Source organism: Microcebus murinus, chromosome 25, assembly GCF_040939455.1.
Source record: "Microcebus murinus isolate Inina chromosome 25, M.murinus_Inina_mat1.0, whole genome shotgun sequence".
Lineage (NCBI taxonomy): Eukaryota > Metazoa > Chordata > Mammalia > Primates > Cheirogaleidae > Microcebus > Microcebus murinus.
Window position 1 is genome coordinate 14,395,340 of NC_134128.1, and position 19,349 is coordinate 14,414,688.

At 44.9% G+C, this 19,349-nt stretch overlaps 1 protein-coding gene across 3 annotated transcripts in view; it reads left to right on the plus strand.

Annotated features, from left to right (window-relative positions):
- FRMD4A (FERM domain containing 4A) overlaps positions 1–19,349 on the plus strand; it is a 551,472-nt gene that overhangs the window by 125,136 nt on the left and 406,987 nt on the right. Inside the window, exon 1 of one of the 3 annotated variants that reach the window (XM_020284200.2) lies at positions 170–11,184. The exons of the other annotated variants lie outside the window; for them this stretch is intronic. Coding sequence (XP_020139789.2) covers positions 11,152–11,184 — 33 coding nt within the window. The 5' untranslated portion in view covers positions 170–11,151. Of the gene's footprint in view, positions 1–169; positions 11,185–19,349 lie in introns of those variants that run through there. 3 annotated transcript variants of the gene reach the window in all.

The window sequence follows — 19,349 nt, forward strand, 5'->3', positions numbered from 1 at the left end:
TTTCCCCTAGAGAGTTACAGAACCAAATAAAAACCAAATTCTCCAACGCTACTTCTAACCCCTAAAATACACCTTTCAGCAAGTATTTATTGAGTCCCTACTCTTTGACAGGCCCATGTCACTCCCAGCCGCCATACCTGGCTGGTTTTTTTTTTTTTTTTTTTTTTTAATGTACATTTGGGGGTGGGTGGAGAAATGCATTGGGTGCAGATCAAAGCAAATGTCCAAGGCTGAGCTTTCTAAGTCATTCCACCATCATGGCTTGGTTTCCTTTATTTAATGTAAAGGACATATGCAGCCGACAGTATGTTGAAGGAGAAAGAACATCATATTAGGAGGGCTGAGGACTTGTGTAATCTTAGGAAAGTCAATGAACTCTCTGGGACTCGATTTACTTGTCTGTGAAATGAGTGGATAGATGAGTTGATATATAAGTTGACTTTCACGTCCGATGGTTTGATGTCATGTAGTTAGGGCTTCTAATGCCTTTAAGAGCAGCATCATTGCGCTCATAGAATGTAGGCTGTTTCTTGTTGTAAGTATTATCAGAGTATTCTTTAAGGCCGCAGTCCCCAACCCCAGGGCCGTGGCCCGATACTGGTCTGTGGCCTGTTAGGCACCGGGCCGCACAGCAGGAGGGGAGTGGCAGGTGACCGGGGAAGCTTCGTCTGTATTTCCAGCCGCTCCCCATAGCTCTCATCACTGCCTGAACTCCGCCCTCTCTCAGATCAGCGGCGGCGGCATTATACTCTCATAGGGACACAAACCCTGCCGCAAACTGCACGTGCGAAGGACCTAGGTAGTGTGTCCTTATGAGAATCTGATGATCTGGGGTGAGCTGAGGCGGTGATGCTAGTGCTGGGGAGCAGCTGCAAATGTAATAAATGTGATGTGCTTGAATCATCCTGAAACCATCCCCCTTACCCCTGTCCATGGAAAAATTGTCTTCCATGAAACCCGTCCCTGGTGCCAAAAATGTTGTGCACTGCTGCTTTAAGAGTACACCTTGCGTCGGGGTCACCTAGAGCAGTCAAAGGCCACAGACTCCTTTGCTGGGTCCCCTGGCAAAAACACCTGGGGCTCACTCAACAGCTGCATCCACCGAGGCTGGGTAACTCTCTCCTATCATAAGGATGTGAAGACAGTTAAGAGGGAAGACGACGCACAGTCTATTCCCTGGGTCTCACGTGGGTGAGAGTGAACACAAGAGCAGCAGGGTCCCCGGACCGCCGCCCTGTCCCCATCACTCTAACACCTGGACCCCAGCCTGCACCCCTGCCCATTCCTGCGCTCCACTGACCACGGCCCCTGTGCAGCTGACCCTCTCGGCTTGCTCCTTCCTTTACCTGCAACACAGATATGGTTCTGCTCTGGCCGCATTGGTGCCTGCTGTTCTCTTTGGGGCTGCTACTAGGTCTGTCTCTGCCCTACTGCCATCGTCTCTGTATCCCGCTCTATAGGGAACCTGGCCACCGTTTCCTCTGCCACATCCCGCCCTGCTCAGCCCTGCTCCTTCCAGGACTGTCCTACCGCGTGTCCCCGTTGCTTCGGCTGGTGCCAGCCTTCTCACCTGCTGCCACCACCACTTCCCGCTGGCACTGCTGAAGATGTCCCCCTGCCTGACATTGCTAGGCTGACACCGCTGTCGTGATACTGCTGGCTGCCTGCACTCTCACCTGACACCACAGCCACCTCGCCCCTGTGCTGTGACCTCACTGATAGACACTATGACATCAAGCCAAGGCCACTGCAATCGGCTCCACCCATAGAGCTAACAGCTGTCCCCAAAGTTTCTCACCCATGAGATACTTTTCATCCCCAAACATTGTACCTATTTTTTTTTTTCCTACCAGCAGATGGCTTTGAGTTTTTGGTGAGGTAGTTCTATGCTTCCACAGACTGAGACTAACCTCCAGAGGTTAACTTGGATCAGGAAAACTGCACCACGTGGCTGGACTTGCTAGGACCCGGGGCACCTGCTTCTGCTGCAGTCCCCTCATCTTCAGTAGCTCCTCCTGTGCTTGGATGCTACCTTTTTTTCCCCAAGAACATTCTACAGACGTTGGGGTCAAGGCACACGTATCTCTCCTGTGGATGTCTAGAACTAAATGGAAGAATGAAAAGACCATCTCTAAATCCTTCTGGTAGGGTCTCTCAGGAAGCAAGAGCCTCGTGCGAACGGTCTCCAGGCTCCACGACATAGACACGCAAAGCCGACCCCCCAGTTCCGCCGTATTAGACACACTATAGGCAGAGTGGGATGGAAGGTTCTTTCTGAGCTGTAAGCCTCGGAAAAACCTGTCCAGACACAGACTCTGGCATAATCCGCGTATGGAACGGCCTTGGTTTGGTTTAACAGAGAGAAAGTAAGCAAAGTCAAGGCCCAGGGGCGCGGATTCAAAGCATTCCTTTCTCCTGGGCATTGTTTTCTTTCATTCCAAGCTCTCTGGTTATGTAACTGTCCAAACAAATCCAGACATGAAAGGGAAATACCCTAAGCCACTGAAGCGGTGCTGCTTGTTTACGCTCCGGCGTACCCGCGGTGGCATCTTGGCAGAGTTCGCACGAGCACATGGCAAGGAAATCCAGCACTTCCTTAGACAGAGGGAAAAAAAGAAAAAGAGAAAACACGCCTTCTCCTCTTTCATTTCTGACACTGAGCCCACGTGCCGCACATCTGGGCTCCTCTGAAAGGAAGCGCTAGGAGAGATTTATTTCATCGAGAGAGGACACACAAGCTATGCCTTGTCCAGCCTGGACATGTGCTTCTGTGACAAGGGGACCGCTCAGGACATGGGCACAGTGCCTTGAGTGAAACACTTCCTTCTTTGTTGAGCAAATGAATTTCCTTAAGTTGGAGGCAGGGCGGGAATCTAGCTTTCTTAACATTTGAGAAGTAGCAGTTTTCCCATTTTTAAATCTGACGGAATAGAAAGTTGCTAAGAGAAGCTAAGGTAAATAACCGAGATCACTCAGCAAGCCAGGTACAGAAAACACGGGTCCAGACATAAGAGCTCTGGTGACCTGGTTCTAAAAGGCCCCAACCTCTCTTCCCAGGCCTCAGCCCGGTAAAACATCCTCGGAAACCATAGCAGAGTTTTCCAAGTTTTCATTTCTTCTGCAGTGTGCACCAGATCTCGTAATTTCTCTCGGTTCTTACGATTAATTACCGTTACGTTTAAAGCCAATGCTATTCACAAAGTTTGGTTTCTCAGGTTCATGCAGAGGTTCTCAGAAAAATCACGTCTTCTTAGAATTGAGGTAGAAATATTCCTCCTGTCTGATCAAAATGCCAACTGACTTTGTGACCTCAGGCGTCATTGTCTCTTTTTCTGTTTGTGGGGGGCAAAAAAAAAAGAGGTGGTAGTTTTGCTTCTAAGGAACATACTTAAGATATCACAGTTAAGATTTCAGTTTGCAAAACAGAATGCATTTCCAGGTTTGGGGATAAAAGATGCCTATCGGTATCCATCATTCATTTCATTTATTTTGACACTGTGAGAAATTGAATCAAGCAATTATTTTCCTTTGTGCCTCAGGTTGAAACTGGCCAAGGAAATTTAACATACAGGAATTGATTTGAAAATCTCCTCAGAGCTATGAAAATAACACACATTTGTGGTTTGAAATGTCACATGCTAAACATCATTCCATTATTGGGCGATCCCACTCCTGTTAATTACAGGGACCTTCAAGTACTGTGCAAGTGTGGCCCATTCCAACTTGTAAAATTAAGTAACTTTCATAAAAGAATTTCCTGTAGATTTTTAAATACATGAACATGCAGCATTTCAAGACACCACTAACGGCATAAAGGGAACTCTGCCTGCATATGATGTCATTTGTGCATGGCATATAAATGTTTCCAAAGAAAGTGAGGTGCAAATTAAGAAAAATAAAGCCTGACACCGTATAACCTGGAGATCACTCTGTAAACTTCAGGGTTCTTCCTTTTGCCCTCAAATATATTATTTTCTGACTCTGTGCTTTTCGCGTATGTGATGGTCTTCCTGCCGGAAATCCTCTCTCAACTGTGACATTGCTCCACCTTCATCCCGCCGGTGACAGTCCTGTGCCCCAACGCAGCAACCTCCTCGAAGTGGTTGAAACCAGCTTCAAACCCTCTGTGAACCCTTAATCAGCAATCCCAGGTGAAACCAGCACCTCCCCCAACCTTTGGTTCCACTTTAATTGTTCAACTCTCATGCGAGTTCCCACTCAGCAGAATTCGGATTATTTAAGCGACCACCACGTCTAGTCCTTGGAGTGCTTCCAGAGCAGTTCCCGTGTTCCTCGTCCTGGTAACCTCAGGGCAGAGCCTGTGGCTGGGTCTGCCATGACCCCGTAGGTTCTCAGCACATCTATGTGCCTTGAAGGAACCCCCACGCACCCCAATACCAAACTTAGATGACTGCAGTGGTTAATGAGGTGCGTTTAGGGAAGAAGACGGAGTTTCTTTCACACCCCCAGAGAGCAGGGCAGGCCCATTGGAGAAACTAAATTCGCATTCTGTCTCTACAGCTTGAGGATTCAAAGATGCCTCAGAAGCACAAACCGTGTAGACTCTTATCTCCAGAGGCGGCCATTTTTCTTCCCTCCCAGCCGAGGTTTTGACAAACACTTAGGAGGCAATTTGGTACAAGTGTTGGGGTTGCTTCTTAGAAAAAAACATACAAATGAACAAACAAAACTTTTGAAAGCAATCTGTCCGAGGCCTGACACATCCTGAACGTTTCGAGAGAAATAGCAAGAAAAAAAATGTTTCCATGGTGATCGTTTCACAATGTATACATATATCAGAATATCATGTTTTCTACCCCAAATATATACAAATTTTGTCAAAAGTTAAAACCAAATGAATGTTTCCATACATAATTTCCTTCAGCACAATTCCTTATTTGGGAGCTTTGAAGTAACTACCCCGACAGGAGCAGGAGGTGTTAAAACGCTTCCCAACATGCTAGCTTTGCAGGAATGTCCAATTGCTTCTCTCTCTGTGAGGACGAGAAGGAAGGGGACATTCCTTCCACCCGGGTGCCTGGCTCTGAGCTTTCTCTTCATCTCTGCTCCCGAAGGTCTTCTCAGCAAACACAGGGGCAATGATCTGAGTCCACACCAGCTGTCGGTTTTCTTCTCCCTCTTAACAAAAGCATTTAAACCAAAAGCCTTAATGAAAAGAGAGAAAGAAAAAGTAATGCAAATACCTCTTTTCAAACACTACCAAATAGCACCACTCTGTTCTCTATGTGTATTTATAAAACATAAGGACAGGTAGAGACCCATTTCCAGCTAAAGTGTTTATGATAATAAAAAAAAAGAGCAATTTTATTTTTTTTCCCCCACTGTGTGGTACTTTTTCAGAAAGACAAGAACTGCTGAAGGAAGAAGTCTCCCAGGGCTAGATTCTAATTAACTTCTGTACCAATTGCTGATAACGTAGGCAATCACTGTTCTTTAGAAAATGGGGCAGAGAGTCTAAAAGATCATAAAGACAAGATGACTAATCAGCTAAGACATAGAACCTAATGTCTCTGTTTCCGCCAGTCTGCCACAATTTTAGAGAATGGCAAACAAAATATAGTAGATCCTGTATTTGATATTCAGTAACATAAAAGTGCTGGTGTATGTGTCTTGGAGCCGAGACATTGATCTGGAGGTATGGAAAATACTAATCCTGCAGTCCATTACTCTGCGCAGCCAGCTGCAGAACTGTGGTAGAGTCAGAAGAACTTGAAATTTGGAGTGAGAAGACGTGAGTTGGGGGTTCCAGTTCTGGCTCTCTTATTTAGGAACTCTGTGATTTTGGATCAGTTATTGTATCCATCAGCTGCATGAAAACCACAATGCCAGGTACCATGTAACAGGAAACCTCAGTTTCTCAGAAGTTTGCAGAGTTTCGCTGATCTAGGCTGGGCTCGGCTGATCTTGGCTGGTCTTGCTCATTTGTGATTCCCTGGCTTGCCCTAAGTCTATAAGCGAGGTTGGCTTTTTGCCTCCTGCTGGGATCAGCCTGGGTGTGTCTTTCCCATGGACATTTTCAAGCTTCTGTTTGCACCATATCTGTTAGCATTCTATTGGTCAAAACAAGTCACATAACCAAACCCTGAGAAAATGACAGAGAGTGACAAAGTTACCATGGAAAATGGCATGGATAACGAAGTGCATGGATAATTGGGACCAGATGATGCCATCTACCACCACACTTAATTCTGTCGATCTCAGGCCATCATCTATTAAATGGGAATAATAAAACACCTTTGAAAATTAAATGAGATGGTACTTAAAAGTACCTAGCTCAACACCTGGAAAAAAAAAAAAAGCTGATGCTCAATAAATACTACTTTCTTTCTATTCACCTCTCCAACCTTGTAAAATGGAAATTAATACCTGCCACACTCAATGGGATTATTGTGGGGTGCTTAAAAGGGTTAAACACGGGTGAAAACACTTTGAATGAGTGACAATAGCTCTATAGCATTTGTACTGCCATCGCTTCCAGAATGTTCATCTTTACACAGACACAAAGAAGTTCCAGCTCTTGGACGTTAAATCACAATATTCATTGAGCACTTGTTTAGCATGGAGTCAGTGGAAATTTTCTCTGTGCTGCGTTCTGATTTTTGTATTATAAATCAAAGCAAATATGTATGGCTTAGGATAAGGGTCAGAGAAAAAGGGGAAAGAAGGTTTGTAGTGTTAAGTTTCAGTAACTCCCTTAGTGTTACCCAGGAACTGGTTTAGGAAGAAGGACTTTTCTAGCTGTTATTACCGTAAAGCCTAAGTCTTGATGGTGATGTTTCCAGACAAGAAGTAAAGAGTGATGAGGAGGTCACAGAGGGTGAAACCTCAGCGGTTCTCGGGTAACAATCCTCTTACCTTAATAAATCAAGAACTGTTTATGACACAAGGCAATACAATCCTCGGATAATAAACCTTAATTGTGTGGCTCGCTGTGGTCCCCCGAGGCTCCTAGGGGCCTAGAGAAATTAACCTCAGAAAAGGCAGAGATGTGGCAAAGAAAAAGTCAGTGTCTTCGTGCAAGAGAGATGGAAAACCTGAGTCTCTGACCGTGACGTACCTAATGGCCTTCGTGACATTTACAAGTGCTCATAGTTTAGAGAAGTTTATTATGAGGTTATTATTTCTCTCTTTTTTAAAAACATGGAAATGGAGAAGAGAGTAGCTCAAAGGACAGGGCATTAGCTAAGAGAGGCTCCGTGGTGCAGGGACATTCCCTCTGGAGGTCAGAACCCTCCCCTGCCTCCCCCAGCACAGAAAGGAACTTCCTTCGCTCAGAGTTTCAGCTGAGATGAGTTTTCCCTTGCAGGGCAAACAATTGATATTTTACCAGTTTCTACATATTGGATATTTATTGACTTTTTTCCCCCTAAGGTTGGCTTAACCCCAGATCATAAGTTCTGCCCTTTTGGAGGCTAAAGGACCTTTCTTTGGACATGAAGTTGCAGGGAGAGAGTGCCCCAATTCAAAGAAATCTGGGAGGGGGAGACGTGAATTGCTGTTCCCACTTCTGAGTATTTTGGCGACAATGATCCTAGTCAAGAATATCAGGATGCCTAATGATCTAATGATCATTCTTCACTGACATCACACATTTATTGCCTAGGTTAAAACATTTCCTAAACCCCCCTGCCCCTCCCCGCCACCTCTCCCCTCAAAAAGTATCTAATTAATGACTTCATACATACACATAAAAGATGGAGTCATCAGTAAAGGACTTGGAAATGACAGGTAAAAAGTTTGGCAGGTGTGTTCCATTTTATAAATAACTATCTTTGATAAACACAGGACTTTGTGTTTGACGAGTCCCTCCTACAGTACCTGTCTTGAAGTAGATGGTCAATGAATATTGGTTTTCTAAATAAATTACTGAAAGTTAATGTAATAATAGCCTAATAATATGGTTTTGGTTGCTTATTTGGCAGCTGCTAATATAGAACAGAAACTTAAATATGTTTTTAACTTTTTATATGTCTTATGTCAGTGGTGTTTTTTGTTTGTTTGTTTGTTTGTTTGTTTGTTTGTTTAGTGAAGTAAGATGAAACAGATACAGTGCACTAGTAGAACTCATGAAACTAAATGCAGGCCCTTGTGTGGAAAATAGCAATGAGACTAGAACCTCCCTTGTGAGGGAGGGGCTTAAGGAGATCGTATGAGCTAAAGCAGGATAATCACATAGGTCAGTACCCAGCATCAGGTAAGTGTTTACCAGCCATCGTCATCTTCATCTTTATCATCAACATCACCATCACCTCAAGAGCTAATCAACAGTCTCTGGCTCCTCTTGGTTCCCAGGGGTTTGGTTTAGTCGGGAACCTCTTAGACTATTATGGAAATATGGTGAAAGCCCCAGAATCCAGGGATTGGAGGGCTCTTTGTAAACAACTGGAAGAGTTACACTTTCCTAAGGGGTATGATATTCAAAATTCACAGGATATTCAAAATTCCTTCCTAAAGTACCTTCCTTTGGCTCAGGAGGGCTGTTCTGGTTCCAAGACGTATGCTTGGAGTTCATCAGAAACTGACCAGCCTTAAACATGTAGTCAGTCTAGTGCTTTAAAATCTTTACACAGTCCCCCCTCTGTTCTACCCACTTTAAACAGATGCTTTGAGGGGGCGGGGTGGTGTCAGGGTCAGAGAGAGTACCAGGAGGTGAGTGGGTGATCAGTTGTGCCAAAGACAAAAAAGAAGAAAAAAAGATGAAGGAGAAAACTCTTGAGAAGGAGGAATAACTAGGAATTCTGGTAAGGAGATGTGTGGCATTAGGAAGGGGCCAAGGACAAAACAGAATGCTTCAGAAAAGAGTAGCTGAAAGTGAAACAGCAAATAATGAATGTAGCTTGCTCTGATCATTGAAGAATCGGTCAGGATGAAAGTCAAATGTAGGGCATGAAATGAGCAATATCTCAACCATGAATGGATAGCAAGCCCATTTTAATGTTCCAGGACCAATAACTGGGGGAGGTGAGGAGAAGCAGCTCTGTCTTGAATAAGCAAGAGAGGTTTCCCTCCCATTCCTCCCCCCCCCCCAAATAAAGCCCTTGAGAAGATAGAGAGTAAGGTTTGGGGGAAGAGGAGAAAAGAGAGACTTAAAGATGGAGGTAGAGGAATGCAATTCTTGGTTTTTAGTTTCATTGGAGAAAGTTGATAACAAGCTACAGGTAGGAGAAGAGTCACCGAGACAGAGTGAAGGTAGACTGGAAGTGGAAATCATGTCGGGGGGGTTACAGTCCAAGAGAGAACCCCAGTAACGTGGAGGCAGGTTGATAGAAATAGAGAGAGGACAGAGGGAGGGGCTCAGTGAGTTGGCTGAGTTTTGTGTCAAACCTGCTAGAGAATATAAGGGCCAAGGGGACAAAAGCTCTGTGTACCCTCTCTTCCACTGTGTCGTCAGAGACTAGAGCAGGTTCTAGCACATAGCAGGTGCATTACAACTGTTTGTTGAATGACCGAATGAGTGAAAGAAAAGATGAGGGCACCCCAAGCACTAGGATACTGGATAAATAAGTAATGTTTAAGACACTAACAAAGGAAATAAGGCCCAGATGTCCCCAGAAATAGCAAGAATCTTTTCTATAAGGGCAGGGCGTTGCACTCAATATGTTGGGGCTACTGAATATTAGTCGGGATGTTAAGACTCTGGTCCGAAGATGTGTCTGGTTAGGTGAGAATGAAATTGCTGCCATGCATGTAAGGTGAAGCACACAAAGGTTAAGAATTCGAGACTAGCCAAGGGGGTGAATGCCGGTGTAGCTGGCGTGGATTCTGAAGTTCTTTAGAATGCAGATGTGTGAACTGCAGGAGAAAAAGCAGGTTAATGAAGGATGAAAACATCCATAAAAGAGGAGGCAGGCTGGGGGGCAGGCTGTGACTCCATCTGGAAGACAGTGTGTGGATCACTCCTCCTTGAAGGTGTATTGGGTGTACTCGAGCCACGGATGGGAAGAGGAACGTGCTCCATCCCAGGGACAAGGCGCCGTGGACATCGGCCTTAAATAGACTTGACCAGTTCACATATGGCGTTTGGGTGTGTCACGTATATGATGCGAACTTGTCCTCGCACCTTGGTATTGGCATAGCTGTGCTTAGCGATAATTAAGGACTCGCCAGTTGAAGTAGAGAGATCGAATTATTTCCACAGAGAGGATTCCTCAAGCACAAGGAAGTTCGGGAGAATCTCATCTTTTCAACTTCACGTCTTTGCCATTTTTCTTTCATTGTCTGTTTTTTTCCAAGTGACCAGCCACGCTGAATGAAATCAGTCAATCCTGATTTATTTGGAGTCCTGGACACACACAAACCCACACACACTCATGCTTACTACTTAATGTTCAACTGTTCGGGAATGGAGTCCAGAAATCTGGTTTTGAAACTTTGTCTAAGAAGGGGCTATGTGTTTCTAAACATCTGTTCAAGCTGCAAAAAAAAAAAAAAGAAAAGAAAAGAAAAGAAAATCCATTTAACTATCCAGATGTTACATCTACACTGGGCTAAACATGGATATTTAGAAATATCCAAGCAGTGGAATTTCTTGCTCAGCTTTCTGCACACAAGTCAAAAAATCAGCTGAGTAATGGTGTCAACCGGACCCATTCCTATGAAGGGTCCCATTTCTTAAAAGAGGAATGAATGAATGAATGAATGAATGAATGCATGCGGCACTGGCAGCTCTAGAGAGAACAAGCAGTGGGTGCTCAGGCACAGCTCAGCCCCCGTCGCCTGCTGTCCTGGGCGAGCTGCTGCCCCGGGGGTGGCTTCAGATCACTTTCCTTGGCTCAAATGTGTTACCTAAGACGGGATCATTTGTCAAGTGAGCAGGGTACACAGAGAGCTGCAGGCAGATTATGGAAAGAGAGAGGGAGGAGAGGGAGGGAGGAGAGCGAGCGCGGGAGAGGGAGAAAGAGAAGGGGGACCAGGGCGAGGACAGGAGCCGCCGGCTGCTCCCCGAGCAGCAGCGCTTTGCTTGCGCTGGGGATTCAAGTTAGACCCGGTGGCAGGCGGTGGAGGCGCCACCCGGGAGAGCGGAGCCCCTGGCGGCTCCGACATGGCTCTTTTCATGTGGGATGCTTAAGGACACCGCAGCAGAGAGAGTAACTTGCAGAACAGAGAAACTGGCATGAGGATTCCGCCAAAATGGAAGGGCTCCTGTCTCCGATGAGGACGAAGGTAAGGGGGGTGGATCTCGATTTCTCTCCCTTCCTCTCCCTTCTGCTTGGAGGCTTAGAAACGGCTCCGTGCACGGGGAGGCTCAGGCAGCTTTTGTCTCATTTCAGAACTAGGCTGGCCGCGATTGCAACTGTGGCTCTCTCAAAGAATAGGCTTGCCTCCCAGGCAGCGATCTGGGCAAGGGGAGAGGCGAGGGGGCGCGAGCCATCTGTCAGCGTGGACAATGGGCGTCTTAGTAAATGAGTTCGCCTCTCGCCTGATTAGACAGCCATATTTTAGCAGGATTTCCAATCACTCTCGACTCGGGGCCGTGCAACCCCGGGAGCTGTGCGTTTGCAGGAAGTGCCAATTTCTCAGGTTGCATTGCCGTGTAGCAGGAAGAGTAACACGTTAGAGGCAGAGAGCATGCCCAGCTCCCACTTGAAATATCCTCCTTCCTCCTCCTCGCCTTCAGAGCGGGAGGACCGGGGAACCCTCTCGGTGGAAAGTAGGTTAATGCATTCTGGAGGCCGGCGTGTTCTCGGAAAACTAGCAGACCAACCGAAAGGGTTTCAGAGCGCTGCACACTAATCTGACATCTTGAACTTGGTCCTGTAACATTGAGAAATGCTCGCGGGGAACTGCGCATAGTCTCCTGAAGACTCCTTGGCTGGAGTTTGCTTTTCCACTTGACACAGGGATGCTTTAAACATGGGAGTTTTCCATTGTAAGCTCAGATGATGAGGGGGCTATTTGGTATCTGCTAGATCCACATATAACTCTAAATGGGTGGGTCAAAAGTTTTGAATGCTGCTGGACATAAGACTTTTCTTAATCAGAAATTTCCCTCCCCCCCCAAAAAAAAAAAACGTGGGCAAATACCTCTCTACAGCATTAGTGTTAGAGCCAAGAGGATAAAGCTTTGATTACCTTTATCCCTTTGATGTTCTGATTAGTGATTTGGACACAAATAGACTCTTTTGTCATTGGAGATTTCTTTTTTCTTGCTAGTTAATGAGCACGACCACGATGCTTTCTGGGAACGTTAGAACTAGATCTTGTGTTTGGGAGAATTCCCTGTCTTTCTGTCGTGTTCACCAATGGTCTGGGAGTCATTCATGGGAAGGACAGCCTCAACTGAGAGTTTGTTACAAAGGTTCTAACTCCAGCCCCTCGCTCGGCCGGCCACCTGCCTGGTCTTCTTGGAGACTCCCTTGGCGACCCATTTGTTCTTGCTGAACGTGTAGCTGGAGTCCTGTCACTTGCAGGCAGCACCCTTCCACCCAAGGTGCTGTGGAAACAGCAGGTGCTATTCCCATAACCCCTACCGCAGCACAGGAAATGGCAAATGGCACCGGCCTCCTAGCTCCTCTCATTGGCAGGATGAGGTTTGAATGCTTCAAGGGATGGCGTTATGATCTGTCATCTGACCAGCTTTTGAAATGACTGCCGCAGACAAACTAGCCTGGTATTGTGCACAGATGCCTGACAGACCTATGGATCTGAGCTCGTGACCTCACACAAGTGCATCTCTCATAGACTTCGAGAGGAGTTCCCTAGGCAAGTAAATCAGGACCCAGGAGCTGCGTAAATCACACGATGAGCCGATTAAAGTGCCGTGCTCTAGAAGGGGGGGGGGCATAGATGTCAGTGGGTCAGACTGCTCGTATATTATTAGGTTTATCTTCGGTTTCATTCCTATCTTGGCTTGTTCCTTGATCACCGTGTCATCTAACGAACATTGAAACTTATAGGGGTTTGGGTTCTACCAAAGTTCAAACATAAAACCTCTACGTAGCAAATCGACTCATTCAAAGCCTTTGATTCTGAGGTTTCGAAGGGTTTGTGTGTGTGTATGTGTGTGTTTTAAATTGCTTCTGTGAATTCTTTTTTAATCTCTTTATTTCTGATGCTGGAAATGGATTTTCCACATTGGAAATTCAAATCGCATTTGAATTCAGTAACCTACAAGATCATTATGACTCAGGCAATGAGACCCGACAGGGTGAGACTGCAAGAGGAGAATCCCATTGACGAGAAGCAGCTTTAGTTCCTGTTGCTGTCCTACGCTGTCGAAATTACCCGGTGTTATTTTTAATTTATCCAAAGGCATATATCAGTGACAATCTGTTGCCATTCTTCAACTTTGATCACATTATGCCTCGTTAGGTCTATTCTGGAATATTTCCTCCCTTTAGTGAGGATTTAGCTTGAAGTTTCTGATATCATAGTATCATGATGGGTTAGACAAAGAAAGTCTCCTAGAGCTACATTTTGGTGTGTTATGGTTACTTAGTAACTCACAGACAGTTTAAAGCAAGTGTTGAGGTAAATTGGACATCACACGGTAATTTCATTATGCCATGTAATGGACTTAACCAGTCTAAATCATGGGTGCTTAATGCATTTTTATCATGGGATTTGCATAATTGGCACATAAATATGCATGAGATTAACTGGAAGTGGCAAAATGGGGTGAGCACAATGTTCATGAGCATTGAAATTAAGGCGGCTGCAAACAGGACACCTGAACAGGCTCTGTCTCCTGGGTGGGCGGCCACACTTGACGTACCTAGAAACAGACAGGGTGGCAGGTGGCCTCCCCAATCACAGTGTATTGTCAGCGATACGCAGCCTTAGCACAGCTTTGGCTTCTGGCTGGATTCACTTGGGCACACTACTGATTCTTTTTTTATACATACAGTGCAATCTAAAAGCATCGCTAGGCTGATGGATATACTTCTCCTGGCCTCCTGGCAGGCCGTGACACAGGTCTTGGAATCGCAACCGTAACAAATGATGTTTGCAGAGGCAGGTGGAAAAAAAGAAAAGAAAAGAAAAGGAAAGTAGGGGAAAAAAAAGAAAGAAAGAGAAGCCGATTGAGTCATTTCTCCTGTAAGGGTCAAGGCAATAATTTTATAATTGATCATCTTTGCCCACTTTTTAAATGTGCCTCTTTTTTTAATTGGATTTTTTAATCCTTCGACCTCTGTAATTCTACCTAATCCTCTGAGCGCTGCCTCCAGTGAATGAGGCGGGTAGGAGATTCTTCTCGTGTTCAGCCTGGAGGTCCATCTTTTAATATCCAGACAAGATTATAGCTATGTGTTACCAAATGTTTGTGCAGTTGAGAGTGGATTGAAATTAACCTCTAAAAAGGATAAAGTCCTAACTTTTAAAAAGTTTAATAACTTTCCATGTGCTGATTAGAGTTTTTAGAGTATTCCTATACTCTTGCCTTTAATACCTGCTCTCAGTTTACAATCACTTACCTCCCCGGGGACGGTGTCTTTTTCTTGTCTGTCTGAACCTGTTTCATTTCTGCCATAAAGACATTGTATCCCTTACTGCACTTTAGTTACTTTGTTCAGCGAGCAGCTTCTGATTTGTAGCATTAAGTAACCTTTCTAAAGGAAATCTTCTGAGAGGGTCAGGCCATTTTGTGAAAGGGGGAATTGAAAGGGGAGGTGGAAACTGATCTTATAAAGAAAGAGCATTTGAAATTAGCACAAGAATTGCATTCAGTCCCACTCTTATGTCCCCAGAGATAACTCACTGCCGCATGTAGCTAGAATTAGTTCGAGAACGGTCCTTATCGAGACCACTCTGCAATTTTGGAAACACTTTAGATACAGATGTAAGATGTCAAAATTCTGAAATTACAGGCAATATAGATAGCAAAAGAATCAAACAAGTAAAAAGGCTCGATGGCTCTTTAGAACAATTATCACACAATATATGAAAGCTTAAAGTCACTTTAAAATTACGCTAAATCTGCTTGAAACTTTGCCAAGACTCCATGAGGAACAGCACCTGGAATGATCCATTGTGTTCTACCTACTTGATACGTGGATTTGGATAAGAAAATATTGGAATCACTCTTTTAGAGAACTCTGTGAACCAAAAATCACTAAAGGTTAAGGAATGGTTTAGCCTGAGTAGGGTCAGATTGTGGAGGGCTTGACAATTACTTTCAAATACACTAAACACCACGCAAGATTACACCCAAGCCGACGACAGCCTATGTTTTATATTAATGGAGACTTAATAAGAGGAGATGTTCTGTCGCTGAAGAATGGCAGGTGTAGATTAAATTCAAGGAAATGTTTCCTGATATCAAAATGTCTTACTAAGAAAGTTTGAGGCCACCTGGAGGCCTCTGAGATAGGTAAGGTGCCAGTCATCCTACCTGAAAATATATGACCCTACCTAGGAAGCCAGGGGAAGCTGATGTAGACATTCCATGTCTTTATGGTGCTGTGACCCTTTTAACCATAAAGCCAATAAAACCAGAAATAGGTTTGCGTATGAAGCATGTGTCAGATGCCCTTACAGACAGCTACGATGATGCATTTATTGAACTGCTGTACTCAGTTGGGTGCAAACAGAAAATGACTTTATTCTTTTTCAAAATGACCCTTCTCAAGGTATCTGTGAACTGTGGAAAGTTGAGGGCTGTGGGGCAATTTATTAGGTTAATAAAAAGGAAATGGAAGAGGTACCATGGCCTATTGCAATCAGACTACCTGGTTCAGATTCTAGCTCAGGCACTTACTAAGGTGTAACTTTTCTAAGCCTCAGTTTCCTCTTGTGCAAAATGCATATCGTAATAGGACCTATGTCTCAGGTCATTGTGAGAAGTAAATCTGTTCCTACCTGTAAGGTCTTGACACACCATAATAAATGTTAGCGATTGCTAGGATGACTGTATTAACAAATATAGGAATAAATACATGCAGAAATGCAAATCTCATGACAACTGTTTGCAACGCATTGTCATTGTCATGAATGTAAGTGGGAAAAGCAGGCAGTCTGTCCCCAGGACAATGCTGTTAGCAGAAACATAGAAGGAAGTTTCTATTGCCTGCAAGATCTCTATGAGATTAGGGTGCAAGTTTCCTGTCAAGGTGCAGCTCGAAGAGATCGGAATAAAACAGATGCCTTTGTAGAATAAATCAGCCATCATTACAATAAGGCCTTTCACAACACACAGTTATCATAGGTGGATTGTTTAGAAGAAAAGATTCAGTGTAAGCCAAAAGGTAGCTCCTCAAAAAAGTAATAACAATCTCTGTGCTTTAGATCTTACACAATTGGACATACATTATCTCATGTGATCATCATCAGTTTTACAACCTAAAAATCAGCAAACTGCAAATCACCCCACCCCAACTCCCAGCCCAGAGCCCATTGTTGAGCATTTACCAGCACGCCACTGCCTGTGACCCTCATGAGAAGGTCTGAGTGTCTCCCTGGACCTCTAGGCTATTCATGATCTGATCTTCACCCACCCTCTCTGCCTTATCTCTCCCGGTTCTCCCCCCCGACATTCTACACTCGTGGTTCAGGCTGCAGTTGAGGCTTCAAATCTATGAATGTGTTTAAAAGTGCAGTTCCCCCAGGCCTCTCTTCCAGAGATCCTGATTCACTACATGGGAGATGGGGCCCAAGGACCTGCATGTATTTATTTGCTGCCTTTTGCTATGGTCTGTGAGCCTGACAAAAGCAGACTTCACTGTGTCTTGTTTTTATTTCTTTATTTTTATTGACACATGTTATTAATAGATGTATATATTTTCCAGGTACATGTGATCATTTGATACATTCATATAATCAAATCAAGGTAACTAGGATATCCATCACCTTAAATGCTTATCTTTTCTTCATGCTAGGAACATTCAATTTATTCTCTTCTAGCTATTTTGAAATATATAATCAATTAATGTTAATTATAATCCACCCTATTGATCTACTGAGCACCAGATCTTATTTCTTCTGTCGAAGTGTATGTTTGTCACACTGTATCTTGTTCATCCTTGTCTGCCTAGCATGTGGCGTGGTGCAGAAACATTGTAGGTCCTCCGTACCTATGTATTGACTAAGCACATGAACACGGAGCACCTATGGGCTCCCTAAGGGCTCATGGGGTATTGATAAATAAAGGCCAAAGTAGCTGTTTCGATCCCATGTGGAACTAACTCCATCCACAAAGTAGGATAGGCAAATTCCCCAGTATGAGACCAGCATGCAGAATATTCAGGGGCAAATAATGGGCAGGTCATTGTTTTCCTTTTCCTGTCCCATCTTTTTGGGCTATTAATAATAATTTACCGAGTGTTTGACTGACTGCCAGGGTTAAGAGACTACAGTGGAGACACCACAACCAAAGGTGAACACTGACTTCAGTTTGGGTTTCTGTGTTATCCCTCACTTGTATTCAGAACCTTAAATTTAGAAATGTTTTAGTGACTTTACTCTCACTGAAAAAGCAAATGACTATTTTCCAGATAAAATAAGGCTATAACTTATAAGGCTGTAACTCCAGGCAAGTTGGAACAAATGCTGGCTTTATTTTTTCTTTTACTTCTAATGTATCTCAATAGGGCAGGCGTCCTCAAACTACGGCCTGCGGGCCACATGCGGGTGTTTTTGCCCATTTTTTTTTTTACTTCAAAATAAGATATGTGCAGTGTGCATAGGAAATAGGAATTTGTTCATAGTTTTGTAAACTATAGTCCGGCCCTCCAACGGTCTGAGGGATAGTGAATTGATCCCCTGTTTAAAAAGTTTGAGGACCCCTGCAATAGAGAGAGGAAATTAGGTAAAAATAGTAAAACAAGTTAGTTTCTTGCATGATTACAAAACAATATTAATCCATACTTTAACTGAGTATTAACAACAATAATATACTAGTACACTCTAATAATATGTAAATTGTTATAATAGCTATAATATTGATATTTAATATGTGTTAAGTTTTATATTAGATTAGTATATTTATAAAGCACATTAATATATTAGTATATAATATTGGTGTTGGTGAGATAATATAGTAAAATATTAATTGAATATTTTGATATACTAGTAATAAAATATAGTATTTTTAGATATTTTAATAATTACAGTAATTGCCATATATTGAACATTTACTATAAATCCAAGTCTTTAAAAATATCTAATTATAAGAATTTTGGAAAGTAGGTAATTTTGATTTTATTTTATCAATAAGAGAGCATGGCTCCAAGAGCTCAGTCCTAACATCTGCAGAAATGGAGGGTAGAGAACATGGTATTTGAACCCAAAGTTCTCTGCTCCTTTTCTTCCCAATGCCAAGTACTCCCTGGGCCAACTCAGAAGTGAAGGCTTAGAAGGAAGCAGCCGAATGCCCCTCACTCTCCTGGAGGCATGGGGTGGGCAAGGATAGAGACCAGGCATGGGGACCAGGCACAGAGACCTGACACAGGCACCAGGGACAGGGACAGACCAGAGACAGAGGCCAGGCACAGGCACCAGGAACAGGGACAAGGGACAGACCAGAGACAGAGGCTAGGCACAGGCACCAGGGACAGGGACCAGGGACAGACCAGAGACAGAGGCCAGGCACAGGCACCAGGAACAGGGACAAGGGACAGACCAGAGACAGAGGCCAGGCACAGGCACCAGGGACAGGGACCAGGGACAGACCAGAGACAGAGGCCAGGCACAGGCACCAGGGACAGGGACCAGGGACAGACCAGAGACAGAGGCCAGGCACAGGCACCAGGGACAGGGACCAGGGACAGACCAGAGACAGAGGCCAGGCACAGGCACCAGGGACAGGGACCAGATACTGGGACCAGAACCAGGGGCCAGGGACAGAGATCAAGATAGGGGCGAGGCAGAGGCACCAGGGACAGACACCAGGCACAGGGACCAGCACAGGTGCCAGGACACCGCTGCCAGGTCTCCCAGCAGAGCGCTCGCCTGCCTCCCAACAGTGCTGCAGACCACGTCTGGGCAGATACAGGACGCCAGCCCCACGCCCCGGGAGGCAGATGAAAGACCTGGAAACCGACCACGAACGCCAGCAGGTGCTGCTGGGCTTCCAAAGCCATGGCTGGTTTACAGGCTTTTCCACCACCGGCCAACAGCCGCCCTGTGGGCCAGGAGACCCTGTGAAGTCTGCGGGGGCTGCCTCGATGGCCCTGTGCAAGGAGAAAAGACACGGGCCATCGGCTCCATCAGAGGGGGAAACCGAGCCCGGGCAGCCTGTCCCGGGGGCGGGCAGACCAGGCTGCACTTGCGGCGCGAGATGTTCATTCAACGGGGGAAAAGGAGATGGCTGAGAGGCCCGAGCCAGTGACCCCGCAATGTATAATTCAGCTGGAATGGAGTGTAGCAGGAAGAAGGGAACATGCCTGGGGGGC